At 33.6% G+C, this 25724-nt stretch overlaps 1 protein-coding gene across 1 annotated transcript; it reads right to left on the bottom strand.

Moving 5' to 3' along the window:
• Window positions 1-13371: 13371 nt before the first annotated feature.
• LOTGIDRAFT_155939 (hypothetical protein) lies at window positions 13372-18994 on the bottom strand (the record flags this gene model as incomplete). Its single annotated transcript, XM_009068437.1, has 2 exons — window positions 13372-14401; window positions 16998-18994. The coding sequence occupies 2 exons, from the start codon at window positions 18992-18994 to the stop codon at window positions 13372-13374; spliced, it is 3027 nt and encodes a 1008-aa protein (XP_009066685.1).
• Between the last annotated feature and the right edge of the window lie 6730 nt (window positions 18995-25724).

Raw genomic sequence — 25724 nt, 5'->3', positions numbered from 1 at the left:
GTTGTATTCTTGTAGAAGGCTTTTAAAACATCAATTGATTTTCACTGTGAAATAGATCTGTAATTGATTGTTCTGGATGTTAGTATGTAAATAGAAATAAAACAAATGTTGTTGTGAATAACAATAAAGTAACAATGAGAATGTAATAGGTATTGATATACCATCGGTTAAATACAGATCTTTATTATCTCTTACTCGGGTTTTTATTTATTCACAGTATAAAACTTTCAATACAAATTACTAAAACTGTTATCAAACCAGCAACAGTCAATAAAACCGTCATGACAAAATTACCAATGAGGTCCACTATCTGTAAATCGTTCATTATATATCATTTACATTACAATAGACGGTTAGTAATTCTTAAATTTTATAAAACTTAAAGAATTAATTCACATCGTGAGAACGTTTTGACAAAGCTCAACAGGAAGAGATAATGATTTTCTTTTAATTTTGGAGAGTTAGAGCAGATAGATAGACCTGTAGGGAAGGACATCTATTATACTGGTGAATCATTGATTTAACATTATGTCCTGAAAATAGAAAAACCTGATGGGCCTTTAAATAATATGCTGATAAAGAAACTGGCGTTATCATCGTCTCATAAAAAATCATATATGTTGAAGGAATTAAGTAAATTTGTCTCTTTCCTTTCCTTTAGAATTCGCGTATTACAGATTAATATTCAAATAATTTAATGTTATCAGACGACCTTATTATTTCTCTACTTTTATCTAATAATGTACATAACCAGAAACGCGTGGTTTAATTGTTGCGTCAATTAGAAAAGAAGACCCACTTCTTGTAATTCACCTCATCATGTACCTTTGGGAGAAATCAAATCCCAATGTCCATAAGCTGGTAACAGAAAAGCTTGGTGGACCACGTAGATGTGATATTTAACCTTGTGAAAATGATGCTTTGGGTGAATCTCGGCTCATCTGTGCTGTACAGTGGAATGGTATTTACAGGTTAGAGAATCCTATCTATTTTTGCTATACTCAACGCAGTTGTTTTGTGATGAGGGGACAACTGCCGAGGCTGAATGAGGCAATAAATATGGAGCGTCTAAGAAGATTCCCCAAGAAAATTTTCGAAAATTGAATGATTTGGAGGCAAAAAAATGTGTTCGAAATAAAACCATTTTTCTAAAAACCTTGTATGTTCCTGATCGAAGAATCGGTTTGCTCTGCAAGCTGATAAATTTTTAAATGTAATGCAATAACTATGTTGATACCAACGCGTCATCAGGGCAGCTCTCTGCGTTGGACCATACGAATAATGCAGTACAAAACCAATCATATAACAATTTGGAAGTATAGTTATATTATCAAATTACTTACGGCGTTTATCGCTTGACAATACTCTTATTCCATATAATTTCGACATAAGAATATTATTTGAAATAGCAGAAAACATTATTAAGTTGAAATTGATTGAATTTTTTCTACAGCTTCCATTTTCAAAAACAGCTTAAAGACTAAAAAAAAAGATTTTGTTTGACACATTGTCGTCTAATATATTCTGTGAGATAATGAAAAATCTATATCAATTATTGAAAGTACGTCTACAGATAAACCTTTAAATACGAGCTTGACCTCTTATGATACTTATTCGTTTAAAGTGAGTCAAAAAACGGGACTAATTAATGACCCACATATACTCGTCATGAAAGATAAAATCAACATTACAAACGTATTTCATAAACCCCTCTTTTGCTATTTTATAGTTTGATTGAGAGAGACTATAAGCTTTCTGGAATAGAACAAAAACTAACCTTCAGCCGTAGCTTGTAGTTAACTATTTCTGCATGAAAAAAGCTCAAAATTAGTTGTATTTCACATTTTACAGCTGAAATGTGCTAGGTAACATTAAATTCTTTTTAGTCCAAATTAATAAATTTTGGGCCGACTTTCTTCGGATTTTTCTATAGAATAATAATATGTGAGGTGACGCGACAATCAAAGTTCTACTTTCAGCAACATTGTCAGAAGCTTGTCCAAAACTACACATCATATTGTCTTTAGATATTACATTATTACACTTATCAAGTTGAAATGTGTAAAACTTTCTAAAAACTCTTTAATTCTCATGTAGACAATTTCAACATTTAAATACAATAGATATAATTTTCCTAGTTCCACAACTTAATTAAAAGCATCACACAACGTTTGATTTGTACCAGAAATATTTCAATTGACTCAATTAAAAATTTCGACTCTTTAAGAAGAAATCTAGAGGGAAATATAAAAGTTTAAATTGGCCAGAAATACTTCTCTCAATGGGTTAATTTAAATGTATGTTCTCTATCAAAGTTAACTAAAATTCTACATGTGTAAAGTCTGAAAAGTTTACAGTATATTATACCGCTACATTTCTAAGCCATTAACTCATAATATCAGTCATACTATTCAGTTTTTAAAAAGGATTTATAAAAAGATTACCAACAGAACATTTTCATTGTGACATCACACAATGTGTAATACTGATGTAAACTTGGTGCTCCAATACTATCATGGAGCAAGCCGCCCAGGAAAACCCTCAGACAGAAATTTTGTACTGCACAGGCATCGTAAAAAAATATGAAAGATGATGAAAGGTTTCAATTAATGTGAACTTCATTTTAATTTTCTATTTTTCCTCTGTGAAATAATGATTGGTGTTGACATAATCTGGAAATATTTTATCTGAAATGTTCTATCTAATATAGTCGAGACGATTTTAACCTAGAGGGAATTCATATCTCATGCCCTACAGCCCAATAAATATGACAACGCATGATTATATGTGAAATGGGAAATGGGAAGTTATGATAAACCTCATAAATGTCTGACTGGACACCGTCAAGGGATTTCAGGTATTGGATTGAATACCGATTGAACTGAACTATAATTTATCTCTCATATTAGAAACTTCAATTTGTAACTGTTCTTCGTTTGCATTTTATGTCACTTACTCTTCAACAGAATTGGTTTTAAAATTGGGTTTTAACGAACGTATTGTATTCATAAGGTCTGTAGTGGAAGAGGAGTCTTCAATATAAGAGGAAGAGACGGTATTAGATCTATCAAGTATATCGTATGAATATATTGTAATTTACTTTACTTAAAGCTAATCTTTAAATTCCTATTCAAATCTTAAAAGCATCTTGTCTGGTCTAAAGATGCCACTTTGTCTTTAAAGAGGAATAATAGTCGATATCACGCTACAATCACTTTAATTTTCAATCACATTCAAGTCAATTGGCTAATTTTAATACTCTCCGTCTGAGGAAATATTTATTCCTTTTCTTCAGTAGGCAGGTTTTAGATAATAAAAAAGTCTTTCTCACACAAAAGCACGTAGACTATTGTGATTGTCTACACGTGTTGAAATATACAGTAATCTTTATATTGTAAAATCTGCAGTTCCTGAAACTGTATTGTTTAAAACTACTTCTTTATTAAGATAAACAAATGCATTAAATGCTGCACCTAAAGGTTTATTTTTCTACATTGTTTAATATTCCTGGTATATAAGTTATATACAGATAACTATTTTTATGAAGAACGTCAATGTGAATAATCATGTAAAATTGAGTAGACCAATTAATGAAATTATTCATGTCAATTGCCAAAAGTCTGTATGTAGATCTAAACTGGTTAAGACAGTTAAAGTCAACAATTCACTGAAATATATTCAAATTTGTAATTCAAACTTTTACTAGCAACAATTTTATTTGAATTGTCACTGAAACCGATGCAGAATCTAATGTTTTTGTCTTTATTTATAGATAATAAACTGGGATAAACATCTATTTAATCTAAATATATAATCTTTGAGATTAAAATGTGTCTTAGGAATTCAAAATTGCTACATATTTACAGTTTAGTGGTTAAACATTGCTTGTTTATTGTTGCATCTCCCTTTACGACTTTCATATATATTGCTTTTTTTGTTATTGATCACTTTACTTCATAACGTTACCTTCACGTGTTCCTAGACGTAGTGTGTAATGGATTCAGATAAAGTATATCTATATATCTTATTATCAGTATTCAGGTTGAAATATTTTACACTATTTTTAAATCCGGACTAAAATTATATTAATAGAATTATCTATGTCTAAGGCCTGATTGACAATGTATTTTATTATAAAGATTTGATAGTTAAGTAATGTATATTAAGGGATGACAGTAGACTAATTCAATTGAGTTCAATTTAATAAGATACAGATTTTCAACCTAAATTAAATCAATGATGAAATTCGATTATAATACAGACGGCAATTTAGAATAGGCTCCAATTATGTTGTTGTTTTTTCCTATAATATACTCATGTTCTTTAATCAGCAGTAATGAATGATGAACTGAACTAATCCTGTGGAAAATATTTTTAATTCTCATGATGTACGCACAATATTGTGATCTGTTATTACGACAATGCACATAATGTTTAGCATACATTTAAACCAAGAAAAAACATAAATGTGTTTCATGAAACAGACATTGATATTATAGATTCTGTGAAACGCCATAGCCTGGTGACTGAGGTATGTTACTGCAGATGAATGGAAAATTAACAATAGGAAAATCAAAGTCATCACGTTTGTCATTTTTAGTTGAAATGGTGTCTAATTGTAAAGAATGTACACTGATTGAGAATGTTGATTGAATTGAAAACTGGTTAAAGAATATTTATCTTTGTTCGTTAGAGAGGTTTATCTGGTGGTATCACTATAAATGAGAAGATGTTATTTTACATGTCTTTCTAATGAAAAATCTGCTTAAACAGAGTAAATATCTTTATTGATACTTTAACTGGTAACATTCATACTATCTCACGATCTTTTATTGTTAATGATTATTGAATTGGTATCTAATTGATCTGACGATGTATCTTGTCGTGGTAACACGCTTTTTCTATGTCAGCCTCTCTGACTTGCATCACTGACAGGGTTCTCATTTATGTGGAGACACATGAAAAATACTTTAAACCGGATAAAGAAATTTCAACTGTCATCTGTATTTAAAGGTTGACGTGAGTAAAATCAAGGCAGGAATGTCTCCAAGGGAAATGTCTCACAATTATTTGTCTTATTGGGTTGCAAGAAGAAGTAATTCATTGAAAGAAAACATATTGAAAATGGAAACTTTTTAGCGATAAATGTCTTACGATTTCTGAGCTAATTCATCAAATGGTTAACACCAGAACATCACATTTCAAAAGAAATCCTTTAATTAATACTTCTGTACAAAGTTAAAACGACTTTTCATGAGCATTCTGGATTTTTCAATGTTCCGAACTCAGCTAGAAAACTTGATAGATTTGTGTTACCTGTGCACACTAAGTGATACACATCTTGACAGTCTGTTTTGGGGTAAAGGTGTGAGCTAATTAGCCTAAATTCCTTTAGAGAACGTGATTATCTGTATTGATTAATTGCAAAAAGCTGAATGAAAGGGCGGAACTGAAAACTGCATCAATCATGAAAGCGACGAGAACGTTTCTACCAGATGTGCTTTTTCATTCCTAAAACTGTATTTTACATTCATCTGGTCACCAAATCAAAGATCAACTCAAGGAGCTAGATTCTAACACTTATAATAGATGGTATAATTAATAGTTAATTTCTACTCTTTCTTATTTTGATTGAAATTATTTGGCAGGGAACAGGACAGTTGTAGTAGACGTTAACCAGTAGTCAATACTCTGTCTGTAAATCAGGTCTACTAAAATTATAGTATAAGAGTAATCGATGTCTAGGGTCTAGTTGACAATGTTTTTGTGGTTCTGATCGTTAACTTTGTTTTTTTTTAGTATTTGAAGATCTGAATGTATGTTTGTTTGATTGTTGATTCCTTTAATTGATACACCTGAACTCGATATACATCATCTCTAAAACATTTAGAGCTCGGGTTTTAATGTAAATATTCTTTTGAGCCGAAAAGAAACTTTATAAGCTGGTACAAAAAAAATTCTGATGGCTTTATCACTTTTAATATGTGGGTTAATATTTATTTCTGTTTGTTTGTGTTTGTATTTTAAAACGTATAATCAAATCAGTTTGATGGTAAGTTTCCTACTAGACTGCACAGTGCTAAGAGGTCAATATTCGTGTCGAAAAATAGCGCCTGGTACTTTCTTAAGAAACCTTGAAGGTCACTATTGATTTAATCTAGGTTGAGTGTTTTTATCTTATTACATTGAACTCAATTGAATTAGTCTCCTGCCATCCCTTAATATACATTACTTAACTATCAAATCTTTATAATAAAATACATTGTCAATCAGGCCTCAGACATAGATTACTCTGTTACTATACTTTTAGTCCGGATTTAAATATAATGCATCCTATTTTCAATACAATTACCCAGCTTATTATAAAATTTAGAAGAAAACAAGGTATTATGAAAGGGAATTGTGAATAATGTGTATCTAATACCAGGAACTAGTTCAGTATATCTGTTAATGTCATTATAATATCTTTGTAGATCCCAGCTGATTATGTCTATAAACTCCATTTACAGGTTAATTGCGATGCATGATTTTGCTAGAGTTTGTGTCTATTGGTGTGTTGGAATTTGGCAGTTAGGTTATTGTGAAAATATTACTAAAATATTTTATGTACTATTCATAATAGCCAACTGTTCCTTCTTAACCGATTGGAGTAGTTAAAAAAAAAATATTTTGACATCAAGCAAAAATCAGAGAGTGAATCTCACTCTTTAAGTTGATCTTATATTTTTAATTAGATGAATGTAATGAATATACCAAATGAAAAATATGGGATATGTGGAATCTACGAAAGGCACACTGAGATAACATACCCAGTAGAAGAGTACCCCAGGTGTTCCAGAAGGGGGATGATGACCTGCCTCACAGTCGATAATGCACTATTTCAAAAGGACCTTACATTCAATAAAGCCATTGGGCGGCGGAAAGTACTATCCTATAGAAATTTACACGAATACATTTTCTTCGCAGTTAATTCTTTTTTGTGACACAGAAAATAAAGTTTGCGTTAAAGATACTGAAATCTATCACCATCGAATCTGTAGTATATATCCATAGTGATAAATGACTGTCCATAATAAAACAGCTATCGCTCTGGCCAGATACACGGGAGTTGTTAAATCTAAGATCTAATGGAATACACTTGTACTATAATTCAGTTTTTGTTTTTTTGTTTTATATATTGCTTAATAGGACGGAATTTGAATTCTGATGACTATAGTGGTATATCACGTAATGAATTCGAGGAATTGTTTGAATTTGATCTCTGTTTATCAGCCTTCAAATAAGAACAATTTTATTATTTCATAATGTTATAATTTAATATTTCAGATTGAACAATTTGATAAGCAATTAGTTACAACAAATTTTATTTTGGCTAATCAATTTAAATTTTGATTGCACTGCATAAAAATTAGGTAACAATTCAAAATTGCTTATTAAATTTGGCAAAACAGCTCATGAAAAATATACAATTTGATTTGACTAAGCATAGAAATATTGGATGATAAAAGGGACATTTTGACTCGCTAAATGCGGTGTCGCCTAACACGTATAGAGGAAAAAAGAATAAACAATGGCAAGGTAGAAATTAGAAGACGAAAGTTGAATGGAGCAAGAGTAGACATGGATGAATTCGGGAAGAAAAGACATGGAAAATAGAGAGTAGGTAAAGGAGAATATAATTAGAGGAAGGAAAGACATTTGTTAGTGTTAAGTGTGAGCATTAAAGTAGTATATGAGCTCATAGACTGGCCGCACTTTTCCCCATTTATTTCATTCCATGGGAAAAATGCGTTCAATCTACGAGCACCCAAAAAAGACCTTCATACCCTACATTCCACCAAACCAGGGCCCCCCCCCCCCCCCCAAAATAAAAAAAATACCTACATTTCATCATTAAATTAACTCGTTTAAAAATAGGTTTAATTTTAAAACACGAACAAGCATAACACATATGAATTTGTTTAATCTGTTAAATTAACTCAATTGAATCTGTAGCTGTAGTATATGAATAAATCACACAAGGAAGTAAATACGGTATTATTGACTATAAAGGTCATAACACAAAACAATTGTAAATTATCGCAAAAATATAAATTTAAAAAGACACATCCTCTGTCAAACATCTTGAACTATCAAAAAAACTTAATCAAAATCCTATAACCCCTTTGATAAGATACATAATACAAAATACAAAATAACTTCCTTGATTTCTTAACATCCGGTTTTTATAGCCTCGTTTTAACAGAGTTATTAATAGAGTCTCTTGTTTCTTCTGTAGAAGATAACTCTGTTTGGACAATTTCTACTCAAATTTTAAACCTTAAAAATGGCAAATAAAAATTACATACTAGATCCAATCTAGTTAAAATAAATTATACGATCCGATTCGTTGCTCATTTAACAAAAAAAAGAGGATTATCATCTCACCAACTGTTGGTTCTAAATCCCAGTTGAATGATGGTGGTAGAATTACCTTTGAAATAAATTCATTATTAAATTGGTTACTTCTTTATGATGCTTACTTCAGATGCGATTGCAAAATAAAAGATGGAATTCCCAATGAAAATCGGGTTCCACAAACTAATATATCGTTAGAAAACAATTTCTTTCCATCATTATTTAGCGAGATGGTTTTGAAGCTGAATACCCGATGTTGGTGATGGAAGTGTTTTAAAAGAACCGGTAAGAAATGTTCCAAATGATGCGGATGAAGCTAAAATGACTCGAAACACAATAGAAACAATAGGACAAGCAGCTAATCATGGATTCGAAAAACAAGTACTTCAGTACAACAATACCGTTGATAATAATAGTTGGGGTAATTACGTAAAATGGCAGTTATAACAAAATCACCCAATGAAAGAATATCTTCTTCTTTATCTTGAATGATTAACCTATCTATATATTTTCCACTCGTTTTAATTTCATACAAGTGATTATTCTTGCTGTTTTCGTCGTTGATTTCTACATAATCTGTACCATTGATTTTTTCACGGAAACCAAAATTTGGATATTCAGAATAAAAAATGCCTTGGGGTTTGATAGGAAAAAATTTATAAAAAAAATACTCTTATATTTGCTGTAAATCAATATTTTTTATATTCATGCTCTTTTGATTTATCAATATTAGAAGTAATAGAAGCAACATCATCATCACTAAAATTTCTAATTGGATTTTGCTATCATCAATGTTTTGTATTTGTTGTTTAATATTTGTTAGTTCCTTTTGTAATTCACTGTTAAGTTTAGTTTCCAGATCATTTAATTCCTGTTGAAATGTATCTTCATTTTCACCTGGAATGTTATCTATTAATTGATAAATATCTAATTTTTGTTTTGCAATCTTTCATCTAATTTAGATATTAATGAAATTAAATTTTGTAACTGAGTTTTGACCAATTATTTTTGAATAAAACTTATTAAATCTGATACCTCTTGCTGTAGTTAAGTATCATTAATAAAATTGTTATTATTTAGTTGACGTTGAAGGAATCTTTTCACATTACTTATTTTATCTTCTAAATGGTTTTTATTTACTTCAATTGAATTTATTTGATCCCGTAAATAATTCTTGTGAACAGCGTCATTATCATTTTCAGGCGATTTTAAATTAGTTACTTTGAAATTGTTCATATCTTAATCACCTTGAAGCGTGCCTCCAATTTGATCAACAAAGTAAGATTTTGCTTTATTTATCCATGCTGGAGTGGAAGGTTTTTTAGTTTCTAAAGATAAAGAACCTAAACCAAACTTATTTGCCATTTTTATGAAGTTAAATTTATTATAATTTCTCCAAACTGTATTTCTCTAAACTCAACTGATATAAAACCCAAAGTGAAAGCTGTCCACAAAACTTTTGTCTTGGTAATTGAATTTGAAATGTTGAACATTTGATTAGTTGATTAGTTATTTCACTATCTCTTCAGTTGGTTCTAATCCAAAACAATCAAAAAAATATAAGTTATTTGAAGAGTCTTTGTACAAAGCAGAATGATGAATTCCTTTTTGATCTGAAGTATGTATATTTGTTATAGCATAAAACTTACCTTTCTTATATTTGAGATCATTTATTTCATCTCTCATACAATAATAAAACGGTGATATATTTAACTCATTCGCCCATCTCATAAGTTGAAAGTTTGTGGTTGTATCAGTTCCATATTTATCGAGAAAGATATTCATTTTTAAAAGTCAGTTTTTTGAAGTTCGTTTTGATAAAACCTACCTATGATTTGCTTTATCAACGATGAATATTTCGTTTGTCCAGTATCCAACGTAACCTTTTTCGAATTTACTTTTATATTTGAAAATACGAACGCGATCTCCAACTTTGAATTTGATTTAATATTTAAATTATTTTCTTCATTTTCAAAATTATTAAGGGCAGAAGAAAACTTTATAATGTTTGGATTTTGACTAGCTTCCATTGGAGAAACACCGATGGAAGAATGAATTTTATTATTATATTCCGATACTACAGTGGGTAAAATCTTTAACCATTTTTGAGACTTTAGTTCTGTGAATTTTTTTAAACAGTTTTGATTTAAGCGTCCTGTTAAATCTTTCTACTACTACAGCTTTTCCCTCGTTATGAGTACTGTAAATTTCAAACTCAAGTGATTTCATATTTTAATTATAAAATTCACTTCCTTTATCTACCCACAGTTTTTTTTTTTGGTTTTCTATGTTTCATGATCGTTTCAAAAGCATGTTTGACTGATAATCCTGCTTTGTTTTTCTAAGGTATAACCCAAGCATATCTTGTATATAAATCTATAACTGTTAAGCAATACATGTATTTATATCCTCTTTCGACTGGCATATTAATTAAATAAGCTGACCATATTTCATCTTTTTCAAATACTTTAACTTTTAAAAAGTTTTAAGTTTTTCTAAATTCTTTATGAATTTCATCTGCAAATCTTATACCCAATTTCATCTTTGCTTTTAACAGTTTTATGATTAGAGCCATTTGCATTCTCTCTTTGAAAGTTGGATTTGGAATATTTTCAAGTTCGCTTATCATTTGTTTGTCTTCTTCATGTCTGAACTTTATGTCTTTGTTTCTGTGTAAAATATCATGTTTAAGTGCAGCAGCATCAACTCTATTGACTGGTTCTTCGCCTGGTTTGGGTTTATCGTTTTCGGCTAGTCGTAGATCTAGCCTAGTACCTGGACCAGTGTAATTATGACCCGGAAGATGTTTTTCTCCAGGATACTTTGCCCATGGAAATCCAGGAAGAGAGCCCAATGACTTTAGTATATCCGAACAAAAATAAGTTTTGGAGTGTGAACGACAATCATTTTTATCCGATAACTTTAAAACCTTTTCCTATCTTTTCTTCTAATCTCATGTTTCGTAGTTCTCTTATTAGTTGTAATTCTTTTAATTATTCTATCTAATGAAGAAATTATAGGATTCTAATTAAGTTTTTTTTGATAGTTTAAGATGTTGGACAGAGGATGTTTCTTTTTAAATTTATATTTTTGCGATGATTTACAATTGTTTTGTGTTATGACCTATATAGTCAATAACACCGTATTTACTTCCTTGTGTGATTTATTCATATACTACAACTACAGATTCAATTGAGTTAATTTAACAGATTAAACAAATTCATGTTTTATGCTTGTTCGTGTTTTAAAATTAAACCTATTTTTAAACGAGTTAATTTAATGATGAAATATTGGGTGAAGAGGTCTCCTTTTTTTTGGGGGGGGGGGGGGGAGATTGGTGGAATGTAGGGTATGGAGGTATTTTTTGGGAGCTCATAGATTGGACGCATTTTGCTCATGGAATGAAATGTCACACACCTTAACAAAGTCTTTGGACTTGAATTCAAGAGCTTTAAGCTAAGCTTTTTCTATAGTAATTGTGTTTAGCAACATTTGCCTTTCTAAGGTTATTATATACTACAGTGACATACCAAATTTTATAAGAATTCATATAATCAATATTTTTTTATGTTTAAAGCAGAGAATTTTTTTCCAATCAATAACGCACCAAAAATCATTTACAATAAATGATCGTGAGGTAGTAGGAATGTTACCAGTTAAAGTCAGAGGAGGATTAACCTATAGGCAAACTCGGCAGCTGCCCTTCGGCCCATGGAAAATTCGGCCCATGACACTGCAAATTTTGTTGCGGTAAAAATGATCAAACATTTAATAAATTTCCGCAGGCCCATCGAAAATTGTCCTACTAGGAGCGTGATGTGTGAGAATCGACTAAATTGTTTGAGCCTAATGGTGATATCGTGCATAGGATTGATATTGATCGCAAACTTCCTGCCATAAAATTGTAATCCTAAAATGAGAAATTAGGCCTTCTGCCATTCGTTTGCCTACGGCCAAACAAGTCAAAATCCATCACTGGTTAAAGTATCAATAAAGATATTCACTCTGTTTAAACAGATTGTTCATTAGAAAGACGTGTAAAATAACATATTCTCATTTATAGTGATACCGCCAGATAAACCTCTCTAACGAACAAAGATAAATATTCTTTAACCAGTTTTCAATTCAATCAACATTCTCAATCAGTGTACATTCTTTACAATTAGACACCATTTCAACTAAAAATGACAAACGTGATGACTTTGATTTTCCTATTGTTAATTTTCCATTCATCTGCAGTAACATACCTCAGTCACCAGGCTATGGCGTTTCACAGAATCTATAATATTGTCGCGTGTAACTGGATTTATTAATCTGGGGTTGGGGTTTTGCTATACAGCCCCAGAATCACGCAAAAATCTCTCCGTTAACGGGAGCAAGTGTCAGCTCAAAAGTGACTATAATCTATCCCAATTTACTCAATCAAAGAAACAAGTGTTTAAAACTTTATATATGAAAATATCAATTATCTACATTCAAATACAACAATACACTTTATGAAAAATGGTGTTAATAAAAATAAATGGGCGCTGCTACGAGACACAAATTGCATAACATGAATCACATAGCACAGTCCTATACACAAATTGAATTGGTCTAAAATAGGAACCACGAACCAAAGCACTGTCCTATTCACAAAGTGGCACAAAATCACAATCACGTATAATAAAAACAATGCACAATAGCCCAAAATATTTGGGGTGGCACACACGTTAAAAATACCACACAAGCACTAAATTATACTGGAACAACACAAATCACAAAGGATCATTCAGAAAATGCCGAATAAAAGAATTAACACCGGTAAGAATAATCACAAAGGACCGCCCGATAAAAATTGGGTAATGAGGTACCGCCGATAAAGCTAGTCACATGGGACCTTCGGGGTATAGCTCATAGAGAAAGATTTCTAACCTGCTGAGAGCACAATCTCTTTCTCTCTTTCTTTCTGAAGAATCATTCGTCTGCTTGTGTTTATATAGCGAGAAAATCCGTCTCTACTCTCACTGTCCTGCTCTCCCCATCCTCCGTCATACTCTCTACTTCCACAATCTTCTTATACCTCACCATACAACACTGCGTCCCCGTTTCCCCTGTCTCCACTTTCGTCTCTGTAGCTCTATCCACTTTCCCTCCTTCTTTCTCCTCTACTTCCTCACCATCACCCGACGTTTCCAAAGAGTCTCCACCTGCACTACTCTCTTCACTAATATCACTATATAAAGAGAAATTAAGATTAGGCGCACCACCCAACTCTTTGTCCAGCCTTATCATCCTCAACAAACCACCTTTATCTTCCATTCTAAATCTTTTATCTTCTCCATCACTATCATCCTTATCCCCACCATCTATATCTTCATCAACCCTTTTCTCGTCATCTATCTCTCTATTAGCCTTCTTCCCATCATCTATATCGCTATCATCCTTCGTCTTGTAATCATCCTTCTTTTTCGCACCATCCTTCTTGTCAAGCTTCTTCTCAACAACCTGGTCATCATTCTGGTAATCCTGTCTCCTCTCATCATCCTTCTTCCCAACGTCCTTCTTCCTCTCGTCCTTCTTCCTATCACCACCCTTCTTCTTCTCATCCTTCTTCCTCTCATCATCCTTCTTCTTCTCATCATCCTTCTTCCTCTCGCCCATCTTCCTATTATCATGCTTCTTCTTCTCATCATCCTCGCCCAACTTCCTTGGAATAGAAGAAACACACATTACATATGTGTCGAGATAAGCAGGTTGTCGGCGTACTCTTTCATACCTAGAGGTTACAGGAGCAAAACCCTGGACATTTAACGATTCCGCATTATCGCCACCCACATTACTATCACAATAGTCACTGTCAGGAGAGTCATCTATCGGTTCACATGACGCATCTCTATCGGCATCTACATTGTCGTCACTATCAAGGAAGTCGTCTATCGGTTCACATGGTGCATCACTGTCAGATTCTTCGTCACGTTGGTTGTATATTCTTAACCGATCTACATGAACCACCTGTTTACGTCTAGAGGTTTCGCGAATTTGTTGGGAATACCGGGCGTCAATGTTGGTGTAAACAGCCACACTCTATCACCTGATTTCAGATCGTCTTTTCCATTCCTGTGATCATAATAGTTTTTCTGACGTTTAGTCTCCACCTGGATCTGGTCATGAACAAATTGGTGACAAAAGATGAGCCTGTCCCTTAAAGTTTTATTCCAAACATGTTGCTCTATTACTGTCTGTGGTGGACGACCAAACTGAAGATCGAGCGGAGTGTTGAACTCTCTTCCAAACATGGCGTAATTAGGTGTAACACCAGAGGTGTCGTGTTTACTGGTTCTGTAGGCATACATCACATATGGTAAATACGTATCCCAATGGTTACACTTCTGTTGTACGAACGACGACAACACGCTTTTAATGGTTCTGTTATTCCGTTCCACCTGACTGTTGGACTGGGGACGGTACGGAGTTGTTCTTGTTTTATGAATTCCTAACATGCGACACATTTCTTGGAACACGGAACTTTCGAATTGTGTGCCTTGATCACTATGAATTTGTCTTGGAATTCCAAAAGACAAGATAAACTAGAGTAATTGCCACGGTTCTTGCCTCAATATCTTTTATTGGGAAAGCATCAGCAAATTTAGTAAAATAATCACAGCTAACGAGAATATAACGGTTTCCGCTCTCCGTGGGTGGATCAATCCGTCCCACGATATCTATCGCAATCCTCTCAAAGGGCGCACCTGCAGCATAGGAGGACAATGGTGCCTTTCTCTTCCTCATCTTTATCGCAGCACATTGTTTACACGAATTTATATAATCTTGTACATCCTGCTTCAACCCTGGCCAGTAATAACCTTGTTTAATTTTCTCCTCTGTCTTACTGATTCCAAGATGAGCTCCTGTGGGCAAGTCATGTGTAAGGTGCAAAACCTCTTTCTGTCTGCTTTCTGGAACCACAACACGTTTCAATACAACATCAAACTTAGTTTGCTCCAGGATCAGAACTCCATCTTCAATTACCAAGGAATCCCACTTTGTTAAAACTTTCTTTACAAACGGGCTCTTGGGAGATACATCTCTCCACTTTGGTTTAATTCTCGATTCAACCCAGGTCTTAATGGAACCAACCTCTTTATCATCTCCTTGCATCTTCCTTATGACATTAGTATCAATACCTATAAGTCCTACTAACCCGTCACATTCTTCTGTATTTTCATCACCAACTCCACACTGAACACATGGTCTTCGACTCAATGCATCGGCGTTATTATGTGCTCGACCTGCTCTATGTATAACTTCAAAATTAAATTGGGCTAACTGTTCGATCCAACGTGCTACCTGACCTTCGGGATTTTTAAAGTTTAACAGCCACCTTAATGCTCCATGATCCGTTCTGAGAGTAAATTGTTTTCCATACAGATGGGCCTTAAAGTATTTCGCGAAGTACACAACGGCCAAAAGTTCTTTACGCGTAACACAATAATTTCTCTCAGCTTTAGTGAGGGAACGACTACCATAAGCTATGACACGTTCTACTCCATCAAAAACTTGAGACACCACAGCTCCAATTCCATAACCACTAGCATCAGTATCCACAATGAAAGGCTTGTTTGGGTCAGGATACGCCAGAACAGGACTTTCAGTAAATTTTTGCTTAAGGGTATTAAGCACACTCTTTTGTCCAAATAAACTCTCTACCCTTTTCAGTGATCTATTTAAAGGTTTAGCTATAGCTGAAAATTGTGGAATGAATCTCCGATAGTAACTACACAACCCCACAAAACTGCGAACTTCGGTTAAATTTATAGGTTTTTTGCAGGTTTTAACACATTGAATCTTGGCTGGATCTGTTGAGATCCCAGCAGCTGACACAACATGTCCTAAATATTTCACTTCATCAAGAAACAAATAACACTTTGACGCCTTCAGTTTCAGACCAGCCTATCGTAATCGGTTAAACACTATTTCTAATCGTAACAAATGTTCATTAAACGTTTTCGAAAAAATAATTATGTCGTCAAGATACACCAAACAAACTTCCCATTGCAATCCTTAAAGAACAGATTCCATTAGCCTCTCAAAGGTTCCTGGTGCGTTACATAAACCAAAGGGCATGACTTTAAACTGGTAAAGGCCTTTAAAAGTTGTAAACGAGGTTTTTGGTCGATCACTTGGGTCCACCTCCGCCTGCCAGTAGCCACTTGCTAAATCCATGGTCGACAGCCACTGAACCCAGACAGTGTATCCAACGTCTCATCAATACGGGATAAGGGGTATCCGTCCTTAACAGTCAAAGAGTTTAATTTCCTATAGTCCACACAAAATCTCAAACTTCAGTCAAACTTCTTCACTAACACCACTGGACTAGCCCAGGGCCAACTTGATGGTTCAATAATCTCATTGGCCATCATGTCCTCTACCATCTTATCCATCTCTATCCTTTGGTGAATTGCCACCCGTCTGGGTCTTTGCTTTATTGGTTCAGCGTGGCCAACATTTATTGTGTGTTTCACAAGTCCTGTTTTTCCAAGATCTGCAGCGAAGAGGCAAACAGATCATGATGTCTTGTAAGTAAGTGCTCGATCTGCCTAGATTGCTCTCGATCCAACCCCTCACAAGCTCTAACCCACAAGTCCAGAACATGAGGTGGTAACTCTGGGCAAATATTGGGTGTTTGGGATACTCTCTCAGTCTCAACCACTCTTACTGGAACTAAGTCACCAACCGAGGTGTTTTTATAAAAAAAGACATCATAATCATTTGCATTGAATAACCTCACTGGTACCCAAGGGTTATCATCATTTATATAACAAATAGCTTTAGCCGACAAGATTCGCTTTTCTTTATACAGACGTTCAATGGGCTCCATCATTACATCCCGATACTTAACTAATTCGACACATTCCAAAGGGATATATCCATTAACAACCACCTCATGTCCAGATGGAACACATGTATTTTCACACAGAGACACACGACATATACCAATAGGTTCTTCTAGATGAATTTCGTATGTATTACCATTCAACGTTATCGTCTTTCTTTTCAGATTGATGGTGCCTTCATTGGCATTCATAAAATCCAGTCCAAGAATGCACTGAGAGCCAATGTCAGCCACTACCAATGTATGGGGATAGTTATGACCATAGATTTCAATTAAAAAATCAGCTTTGCCATAAATGACCATAAGCCCACCGTTCGCTGTACTATATCTAGCAGCCACATATTTTAGTTCTGGTCGATTATTTCGTGGAATAGAATCGAAGGACTTCTTTGATAAGAAACTTATTGTAGCCCCAGTATCAATAAGGGCATTTACATTCACTGATTGTATGATACTCTTTATGTGAAGACCAGTTTCATTGGGGGTGCAAAAGGTTCTTTTATTTGCACGACTACCATGACCCGAACGAGCATAGTGCCATCTGTTGTTATGGTCATAGCGCTGAATTCTAAAACTGGCACTTCCATTTCCATTTGTCGCCCCTCTACTGGTGTTATAATTATTGGTATTACCTGGAGATTGGTTTGCCTCTAACTCTACGGCTAACCTTACAGCATCCTCAACATTTGTTGGTCTGGTTCTCTGAATCTGCCACACCATATCTCCATCGTCACAAAGAGCATCACAAAAGGCATCCTTTGCTAAAATTTGAAGTAATTCACTATCAGCAGATGGATATGACATTGTCACCAAACGCCTTACTGCTTCCCCAAGTTCGGGCAGACTTTCTTTTGGTTTTCTTTGTCGGGCCTTCAATTGGGCTCTGTATAATTGACACTGATTTTGGGGTAAAAATCTGTCTTCTAAAGCACCGATAACTTTTGAATAAATTAAACGATCTTCCACCTTTAACGACGTCAACACTTTCTGGGCACTGCCCTTTAAACTTGTGGCTAAATGTAAAGCCATCTCATTTTCACTCCAATTATTAAGTTGAGCACAAAGTTGAAAATGGCAATTGTAGTCCATGAAGGATGTACTACCATCATAAGCTTGGAGCGTCCTCACAGGTTTACGGCACACAGACCCGGAGACGTCACCTCTAGTATTCGGTGTAGATGTAACACTAGGAACGAAATTATATTCACCAGAATTCGGCCCAAACGTAACGTTGTTCGATTTGTTGTAACCACCCCCCGCACTCACACCTTGTTTTAGGCAAGTTTTCACATCAAACACCTCACTTCTATATAATTCCATTTCCTTAGACAGATTGTCGAATCTGTCAAATAATTTTGCAGCGAAGTCACCACTGATTCCGCCTACCACGTACCCTGCCCCATTTGTATTCACTACTTGTTCACTATTAGACATATTATTCACAGAATCGGGCGATGTTTTTGTAGCTGCAATTTCGACAATTCTCTTTCTTTGCAGTTCCAATTGTTCCACTACTGTTGATAACTGATGCAGTATAGTCGCTTCTAAGTTACTAGATGGCGCCTCTTTAGACGAAACAGTACGTGGAGGGTTTGATGATCCGGGGCTATCGTTTGGGGCACAGGCACTGGCTTCATATCGCTGGTTATCAGATGGACACAACACAGGGATGGGGTCACACATATTTGTAAAGTCCATGTCAAGTAAGGTATGTCTAGTCATGTCTGTCATTCAAGCACAGGGCGTTTCTCCAGAAACCACCGAATATTTTGTTTGAGAATTGAGATATCACTTATCCCACCTTTGCCACCAAGAAAACCCTATATGTAGCGTGTAATTGGATTTATTAATCTGGGGTTGGGGTTTTGCTATACAGCCCCAGAATCACGCAAAAATCTCTCCGTTAAGCAAGTGTCAGCTCAAAAGTGACTATAATCTATCCCAATTTACTCAATCGAAGAAACAAGTGTTTAAAACTTTATATATAAAAATATCAATTATCTACATTCAAAAACAACAATACACTTTATGAAAAATGGTGTTAATAAAAATAAATGGGCGCTGCTACGAGACACAAATTGCATAACATGAATCACATAGCACAGTCCTATACACAAATTGAATTGGTCTAAAATAGGAACCACGAACCAAAGCACTGTCCTATTCACAAAGTGGCACAAAATCACAATCACGTATAATAAAAACAATGCACAATAGCCCAGAATATTTGGGGTGGCACACACGTTAAAAATACCACACAAGCACTAAATTATACTGGAACAACACAAATCACAAAGGATCATTCAGAAAATGCCGAATAAAAGAATTAACACCGGTAAGAATAATCACAAAGGACCGCCCGATAAAAATTGGGTAATGAGGTACCGCCGATAAAGCTAGTCACATGGGACCTTCGGGGTATAGCTCATAGAGAAAGATTTCTAACCTGCTGAGAGCACACTCTCTTTCTCTCTTTCTTTCTGAAGAATCATTCGTCTGCTTGTGTTTATATAGCGAGAAAATCTCGCGAGATCACAGGTAACCGTTATCTCGCAGCAGCGTGAAATTACGTGACAATAATAAAAATTACGGATTTAATAATGAATATGTACAAATGATAAAAATAAATAAGGATAATGATATAAACAAGAAAAGTAAATAAGGGACGAAGACGGGAGCAATGTGAGAAGTAAGCCAAAGGTTAATTAAATTTTGCAAAGTAAATAAAAGCCAAAAAGATAAAAGAATAATTTTGATTCATCACAATATCAATGTCTGTTTCATGAAACACATTTATGTTTTTTCTTGGTTTAAATGTATGCTAAACATTATGTGCATTGGCGTAATAACAGATCACAATATTGTGCGAATGAGAATTAAAAATATTTTCCACAGGATTAGTTCAGTTCATCATTCATTACTGCTGATTAAAGAACATGAGTATATTATAGGAAAAAACAACAACATAATTTGAGCCTATTCTAAATTGCCGTCTGTATTATAATCGAATTTCATCATTGATTTAATTTAGGTTGAAAATCTGTATCTTATTAAATTGAACTCAATTGAATTAGTCTACTGTCATCCCTTAATATACATTACTTAACTATCAAATCTTTATAATAAAATACATTGTCAATCAGGCCTTAGACATAGATAATTCTATTAATATAATTTTAGTCTGGACTTAAAATTGTAATAGATGGGTATCATTGTTTATCCAATTTATTTTCATACAAAAGGACAAAAAATGTCGAATCTGTGTCGATTTCAGCAAAGATATTTACAATAATGTAGATGAACACGTTGTCTTGCAATACAAGCTCTATAATAAATTCAAGTGAACATTTTACAAATGATTCAACGATTAGATCTGCAAAAGGGATATTGGCAATTAAAAATAGTTTTTATCCCATTTCTAATTTAAAAGGATTGACTGATCTTAGATTTATACCAAATGAGTTTCTTTGTTTTGCTTCCGTATTTTCAAATCCAAAAATCCGTACCCATGCAGGTTTTCTTGGTGCATGTAAATATGGGGAAGTTTTAGGCTTTAATGACGGAAAAAATCAGCTGAATAATTGGTCACTGGTGATTTTGTTTATAACATTTTCACAAAAATTCTGTAATTTGACAAGAATCCATTCATGGGGAAAAGTGAAGGAATAGCAATCTAGTCACAGTATCTCCTGGTGTTCCTGAAAGACAATGTTCTGTTGGTAATCTTTTCATAAATCCTTTTTAAAAACTGAATAGTATGGCTGATATTATGAGTTAATGGCTTAGAAATGTAGCGGTATAATATACTTTAAACTTTTCAGACTTTACACATGTAGAATTTTAGTTAACTTTGATAGAGAACATACATTTAAATTAACCCATTGAGAGAAGTATTTCTGGCCAATTTAAACTTTTATATTTCCCTCTAGATTTCTTCTTAAAGAGTCGAAATTTTTAATTGAGTCAATTGAAATATTTCTGGTACAAATCAAACGTTGTGTGATGCTTTTAATTAAGTTGTGGAACTAGGGAAATTATATCTATTGTATTTAAATGTTGAAATTGTCTACATGAGAATTAAAGAGTTTTTAGAAAGTTTTACACATTTCAACTTGATAAGTGTAATAATGTAATATCTAAAGACAATATGATGTGTAGTTTTTGACATGATTATGACTATGATGAAAAGGCTTCACTTATCAGCTTCAACAAACACGTTGTTGCCAATGAATTACTTCCATCTAACCAGAGTGCATACAGGTCAAATTGCATTACCGAAACTTAAACTTTAAAGATTTATAATGGCCTTCTACAAAACTTTGAACGCCAAGGGTTCCACCCTTTGTCGCCGTTGATTTGGGTGCCGCCTTTGATACTCTAAATCACTCCCTTCTGATGGACACGTTTCAGAATTGTTTTGGTGTCTCAGTTACTGCAAAAACTTGGATTGATTCTTACCTATCTGACAGAAATTTGATTTACAACCCCCATTTTACCGTTTAACCAATATTTTTTTCTGATCCCCAAGGAAGTGTCAACGGTCCAGTTTATTTTACCTGCTATTCCAGAAATTGTATTGACAACGAATTTAATCTTTTTTTTTTGGGTATGCAGATGATCACAATGTGTACGGAAGTTTTGATGCTGGTAATATATCAGAGGAGATCAGGACCATACAACACTGTCTTGTCTGATACGATAGAAATACGCTCAAAATGAATGATGATAATCGTCTACCGCTGAAATCTGTGACGTCTGAAATAAAAGTTGGTGGTGTCAGTGTAACCGCAGAATGCGTTAAGTTTTTGGCATTTCCTTTGATCAACATCTGGATTTTAATAAGCATATAGCGATAAAATCACGTAACGCTACCTTAGCATTAATGAAAATAAAAAAAAATAAAAACTCTCATCAACAGATCAACGTGTCTAAAGCTTTGGTATTCTCACATTTAGACTATTGCAATAGCCACTTTATCAATCTGCCTCGAACGAAAATTCAAGCAATATGGCTGCTAAATTGATCCTGGGTTTACCAAAATTTGCCAGCACAACAGAGGCGTTAAAGGACCTACACATTCTTCCAATACACAACCGGACCGAGTGCAAACCTCTTCTGATGGTGTACAAATGTTTAAATAATTTGACTCCAAAATATCTATCGGATCTCTGAACTCTAGATATTTTAATATTAAAATTCGTATTGTACAAGATCCTCTGGGTGTCTTAATCTTACCAACAACAAAATATAATGCGGATGGGTCATTCAGTGTAGCAGGACCACTGTTAACATGTTACCTGAAAAGTTTAAAATCTGTAAATTTGTTGATTCTTTTAAGAGAAAGAAAAAAACAGATCATTTTAGAAGAACTTTTACCTAAAACAACTGGGTGTATGTGTATAGACCAAGGAGTATAGATACTCCAAGGTATAGACATTGGCCATAATGTAGAAATATTTGTGTTTGTAAAGCGCCATTGAATACTCATCTTAGATCAGTAATGGGCGCTATAAGTGCAATAACCTTAATGTGGCTGAGAGTAGAACTTTCTAATGAACTGGATGCTTAAGTTTCTTGTAAACTAAACAATATCAAAAGCCTAGATCCGCATTAGATAATAAATTCTTTTTAAGTTAAGGTTAGATTACAATTCCGCTTCATAGTGTTTTAGTTTCAAGTTGTCAATTAAGAACACTGGTGTATCGAATCGCAAAAATATATTATAGAACATATTCTGAGGCAAAAGATTTCTCATCTTATCACATAACTTAGTTACTACCAGAGACAATATGATATGGCTATTACCGGTGATATTATTCAGAATCATCAATACACAATAATTTTAGACTTATCTAGAATTATTATTACAGCCAGTCTAATTATTATACTATAATAGGCTTATATTTTAGTTTATTTCATGTCCTCTAATGTGAGCGTTCAGCGAATATCTAAATGAATTCTGACATTCAATATTATAAATTTATGTAGTCAAGTGGTCCTCACACAATAGCGATTACCAGTTATGTATAGTTGCGAAAAAGTAGAGCTGAACTCTCCTGCAACTGAATTGTGAGGTGCTTTCGGAACTCATGGCAACTACCATTATTAGCAACCATACGGAACTGGTAATCGTCATGGTGTGAGGACACCTTTATAAATATTTGAATCATAACTACCACCACATGCTTAAAACAGTGGAAGAGCCAAACATAAGCCTCTCGTATTCAATTATACGTCCTCATGAACAAGGACCATTGCCTTTAACCATATATCCGTCAGATACTTCGTGAGTTAACATTCCCTGTAATCACGATAGAAGCTGAAGCTTTTATTCGAAGAAAGCTAATTGGATTAACGAGTTCTCAAAATTTGTTTGTTACAGGAATATTTATTGACCCACATCCTATTATAACTAGTACACCGTTTCTTTTTTTGGTAGCACAAGGTTTCATGTATGTTATGCTCGTGGGACATAGTTAAGTGCGTATAATGAATCGTTGCCTTTGTATGCAGATGGATGGTTAATGCGGTTTAGTTCTTCTAATTCTCATCGAAGCCATCAACTGCTAGCAGTGGTTGAAATTCCGTTGCTCTTGGTACTCGCTTTTCACATCGTGTCAGACTGATCATTTTAACACATATTTTACAGTAGAATGGAATAAAACCCAATATCCCTGTCAGTTCACAAACACTTTGAACTTTTCTCATGCAGAAGTATTTAATTACAAGCTATGACTAGAGGCTAGTTTTTCTTGAACTCATCATATATTTTCTGCTTCGGTAAAAGTTGTCCCCAATCAACCTTTAAATAGAAAATGTTTAAGAAATACTTATGTCGATGCAATTTATTTCATTGATAGTTAAACGTATTGTCAATAATCACAAACATTCATGGTAAACAGTTTGCACTTAACATATTTACTATACTGTAATGACATAACATGTAAAATCAACGACCAAATTCGAAATAATACAGACAACCCCAAACTATACAGACAACTGCTTTGAATGGGGAAATATGGTTAGCTGATTTAATTGATATGCCAGTCGAAAGAGGATATAAATATTGCTTAACAGTTATAGATTTGTATACAAGATATGCTTGGGTTATTCCTTTGAAAAACAAAACAGGATTATTAGTCAAACATGCTTTTGAAACAATCATGAAAGATAGAAAACCAAAAAAACTGTGGGTAGATAAAGGAAGTGAATTTTATAATTAAAATATGAAATCACTTGAGTTTGAAATTTACAGTACTCATAACGAGGGAAAAGCTGTAGTAGTAGAAAGATTTAACAGGACGCTTAAATCAAAACTGTTTAAAAAAATTCACAGAACTAAAGTCTCAAAAATGGTTAAAGATTTTACCCACTGTAGTATCGGAATATAATAATAAAATTCATTCTTCCATCGGTGTTTCTCCAATGGAAGCTAGTCAAAATCCAAACATTATAAAGTTTACTTATATACCCCATATAATTTTGAAAATGAAATAAATAATTTAAATATTAAACCCAAATTGTTGGAGATCGCGTTCGTATTTTCAAATATAAAAGTAAATTCGAAAAAGTGTTGGTTACGTTGGATACTGGACAAACGAAATATTCGTCGTTGATAAAGTAAACACCACATCACCTCCGACATATGAATTAATCGATCAAGACAAAGAACAAATCATAGGTAGGTTTTATCAAAGCGAACTTCAAAAAACTGACTTTTAAAAATGCTTATATCTTTCTCGATGAATATGGAACTGATACAACCACAAACTTTCAACTTATGAGATTGGCGAATGACTTAAATATATCACCGTTTTATTATTGTATGAGAGATGAAATAAATGATCTCAAATATAAAAAAGTTAAGTTTAATGTTATAACAAATATACATACTTCCGATCAAAAAGGAGTTCATCATTCTGCTTTGCACAAAGACTCTTTAAATAACTCATATTTTGTTTATTCTTTTGGCTATAACCCACTGAAGAGATATTGAAATTGACTAATAAAACAAACGGAAACTCCACCATCAATGAATATTATTAGAAATCCAGAACAACAAAAAAGAAGAAACAACAACAAGTGATCAGTTTTTACGAGCAACAGACTTTGAATATGTAAAACTATATTAGTTGGTCGTGGTCGACTTGACCCCACCGATGATGTAGAGTGATCTAACAGAATTAAATATTCTCATTTTATTAACTGTCTTTGTACTTTATAATTTAGTATGAAACAATTTATGTTCTATACCTGTAGCCATTAATTGCTTTTCTTCATTATTCCGAAAATTTGAAGCAGTCAGAGTGTTTATGATTCTACGGAGCCCCTAAGGCGCAATTGTAAACATATTTATTTATTATTTCATTTAAACGAAATAATTAATTCGTTTAAACGAAATAATTATTTCGTTTTAACGAAATACACTATGTTTATTTCGTTAAACGAATAA

This window comes from Lottia gigantea (assembly GCF_000327385.1).
Source record: "Lottia gigantea unplaced genomic scaffold LOTGIsca_9, whole genome shotgun sequence".
Taxonomy (NCBI): domain Eukaryota; kingdom Metazoa; phylum Mollusca; class Gastropoda; family Lottiidae; genus Lottia; species Lottia gigantea.
This window is presented reverse-complemented; position numbering and strand designations above follow the sequence as displayed.